At 31.0% G+C, this 3238-nt stretch overlaps 1 protein-coding gene across 1 annotated transcript; it reads left to right on the top strand.

Annotated features, from left to right (window-relative positions):
• The first annotated feature begins 520 nt into the window (after nt 1–520).
• Nucleotides 521–1465, top strand: Or8h9 (olfactory receptor family 8 subfamily H member 9). Its single transcript, NM_001000674.1, has one exon. The coding sequence runs from the start codon at nt 521–523 to the stop codon at nt 1463–1465; it is 945 nt and encodes a 314-aa protein (NP_001000674.1).
• Nucleotides 1466–3238: the final 1773 nt, after the last annotated feature.

The raw sequence follows: 3238 nt of genomic DNA, 5'->3' as shown, positions 1-3238 counted from the left end.
TTTTCATGAATAGGCATAATTTTAATGGAGCCAATGAGACTTCTGTGAAAAATGAGATTTATTTTTTAATTAGAATAAATCATATTTGAAGAAAAAGAAAAAATGATACATTAAAATGATTTTCTAAATTTCATTTTGTATAGTAAGAGTATTGATTAAGTTTCAAAAGCTACTTTGAAAGAGTAATACAGAATCTTAAATATGCTCTGCAGTAATATTATGTACACATATAATCAGGAAGCTTTGGAAATGAGTCCTCAATAGCAACTTAATATTTCTGTACCTTGTTTCTCTTTTAAATGTTATGGTAAGTTCTATTGAAAATATAAAGCAACCTATGATCATTATTACATAATAATCAAGTGTCATACTTGACATTAGATTTTAGTAACTCTGCAGAAGTAATATCTGCTTTATGAGAATGTAAATTAATTATGAAGGTGAGAAATATGCATAAAATATCTTATTGAGATTTACTTGACCTAAGTGTCATTTTAATTTCATTTTAGGGTAGTTCACAATGAATACCTGGAATTATACAAATAAACTTGATTTCATCCTCATGGGGCTGACAGATTCCAAGGAGGTCCAGCTGGTCCTCTCTGTGCTGTTTCTCCTGATATACATGCTCACTGTGTTAGGGAACGTAGGCATGATACTTATCATTCGTCTAGATGTTCAGCTTCACACTCCCATGTACTTTTTCCTCACCCACTTGTCTTTCCTTGACCTCACTTACTCAACTGTCATTACACCTAAAACTTTAGAAAACCTGATGACTTCCACTAAGAACATTTCCTTTGTGGGCTGCTTCACCCAAATGTACTTTTTTGTTCTTTTGGCAGCTACTGAGTGTTTCCTTCTGTCCTCAATGGCTTATGATAGGTATGTAGCCATCTGTAGTCCTCTACATTATTCGGTCATTATGTCCAACAGATTCTGCAGTACCCTCCTTACTCTGTCATATGTGTTTGGAGCTGTAGATTCCACAGTCAATATGTTGTGCATGGGTACACTGGATTTCTGCAACTCCAATGTCATCCATGACTTTTTCTGTGACACATCCCCACTTATAGCCCTCTCATGCAGCAACACACATGACATTGAATCCATTATATTTATCTTTGCTGGTTCCACTCTACTGCTGTCCCTTATCACAATATCTGCATCTTATGTGTCAATCTTCTCTACTATTTTGAAGATCAATTCCACCTCAGGAAAGCAAAAGGCCTTCTCAACTTGTGCTTCTCATATTCTGGCAGTTACCATATTTTATGGTACCATGATCTTCACTCATTTAAAATCAAATAAGTCTTTCTCCTTGGGTAAGGATCAAGTGGCTTCTGTTTTCTATACTATTGTGATTCCCATGCTGAACCCACTCATTTATAGTCTCAGAAACAAAGAAGTAAAATGTGCTATTGGTAGAATTATAAGGAAAGGAGAGAAAGTTCTGAACTACTAAGGTAACAATTATGGCAAAGGTTGATGTTCCTTTGTTTGTATTATACACTTGGCTTCTCTACCTTAAAAATAAAAAAACACTTGCATCTTCTTATATTTGGTAAGTCTTCATTACACAAAACAAAATTGAAATTATTATAAATGAATCTGTATAGTCCACATAATAAAATATCCATTTAATTATGATCAAAGTGACCACTATGTCAGTCAGGATCCTCTTATATTACAAAATAACAAAATTCACAGGGTTTTAATCTCCATTTCTCCATCAACAGAGAATAAGTATTATAGAACAGTGTGATAAGATAAGTGTAAAACCATTTGAGAAAATAATAATAAATCTCATCAGTTAATATTGCAAAACTTACATTCTTGCCATATATTAATGCATATTGCTTTACATGGAACAAACATTGCTTCTATATGAAGGATACTGATTGATTTTTTGGAAATTACTTTCAGTTATGCTAATTAATCAAACATAATTATCTGAAAAAATATTTAGTACTTCTTAAGTTTTTATTAAAACTAAGTTATTAAAATAGAATTAAGTTGTAGTCAAATATTTGCAACTAAAAATAACATTTTAACATATATAGTTATTCTGTAATAATTATTGACATTCTAGATCATGGTCCTCATCAAATAATATGAATATATACACTTGTATGACAAAGACATAAAGTTCTTGCTACTGTCTCCATACTTTGCTTCATCTCTTTCATTCATTTATGTGATTGATGAACTATTGTAAAGTCACATGCAATTTTATATGATTGTTTGTAATCTCTTAGGTAATTCACATTGTCAGTAAATATGTAGTCAGTGCACGATTCTCATCTTGCATTGTTCGAATATGATATATTCTAAATTTATCAAGTCAGAAATTTGATTAATCCAATATACTTCTGTATATTATACTGGTGTTTTGTAAACCAAATCATTTTGATAAATAGCAAATGTTTCCTTGCTCATTGTCCTTGATCTGATTAAATTTTATTTATTTAAAAGAAAAATTTGAGATTTGAGATCTGTGAAATGAAATTTAATAGATAAAATACAATTTGTGATATCACAAAATAGAACCAACAGTGGATATCTGTGCTGGGTCTGTCATTGAATGATCCTGGCAAACTCCAGGCGTGAAGAAAGGAATTGCCAAGAGAGTCCTATACTTCGCTGTTGAAGAATTTGCTTCTGATAAAGTCAGGAAGAGGAGATATATTGCCTTAAATTTAATACACAATTGTAAACCTACAAAACTCCAATGTATTACCCAATCTAGCTATCATGACATAACTTCAATTGAAGACAATCAGATATATGTATATGTATATGCATACTTTTGTGTGTGTGTGTGAAAGAAAAATTTTTAAATTGAAAAATCTGAAAATTGCAAAAATATAATACAATGATTGATATACCTTTTATTACATTTAGTTAAGAGATTTTTCTTACATAAAATTGACATGGCATATATATTTGGTTACATGTAATAAATATTTTCTTACAGGGGAATAATAGTAATTGGAGGCTTCTCATTCTATATGAATATCCACATGTTAATGATTGGCTTAGATGATCACAAACAGGGAAGCACAAATGCAATATAAGTGAGGTATAATTTATAGCTAAAAAAATTTAACCTAATTCATGGATACCCAGTGGTCTCTAGAGTTTGCCAATTAAGCACTGCAGATTATACATCACTTATTTTGAATCTTACTGTCATTTTTCCTTTATCACTAAATTTTCCTCTCACTTGCAATTAACC

Source organism: Rattus norvegicus, chromosome 3 (genome assembly GCF_036323735.1).
Source record: "Rattus norvegicus strain BN/NHsdMcwi chromosome 3, GRCr8, whole genome shotgun sequence".
In the NCBI taxonomy this organism is placed as follows: domain Eukaryota; kingdom Metazoa; phylum Chordata; class Mammalia; order Rodentia; family Muridae; genus Rattus; species Rattus norvegicus.
The sequence above is the reverse complement of the archived record's forward strand: the minus strand, read 5'-3'. Positions and strand labels throughout refer to the sequence as shown.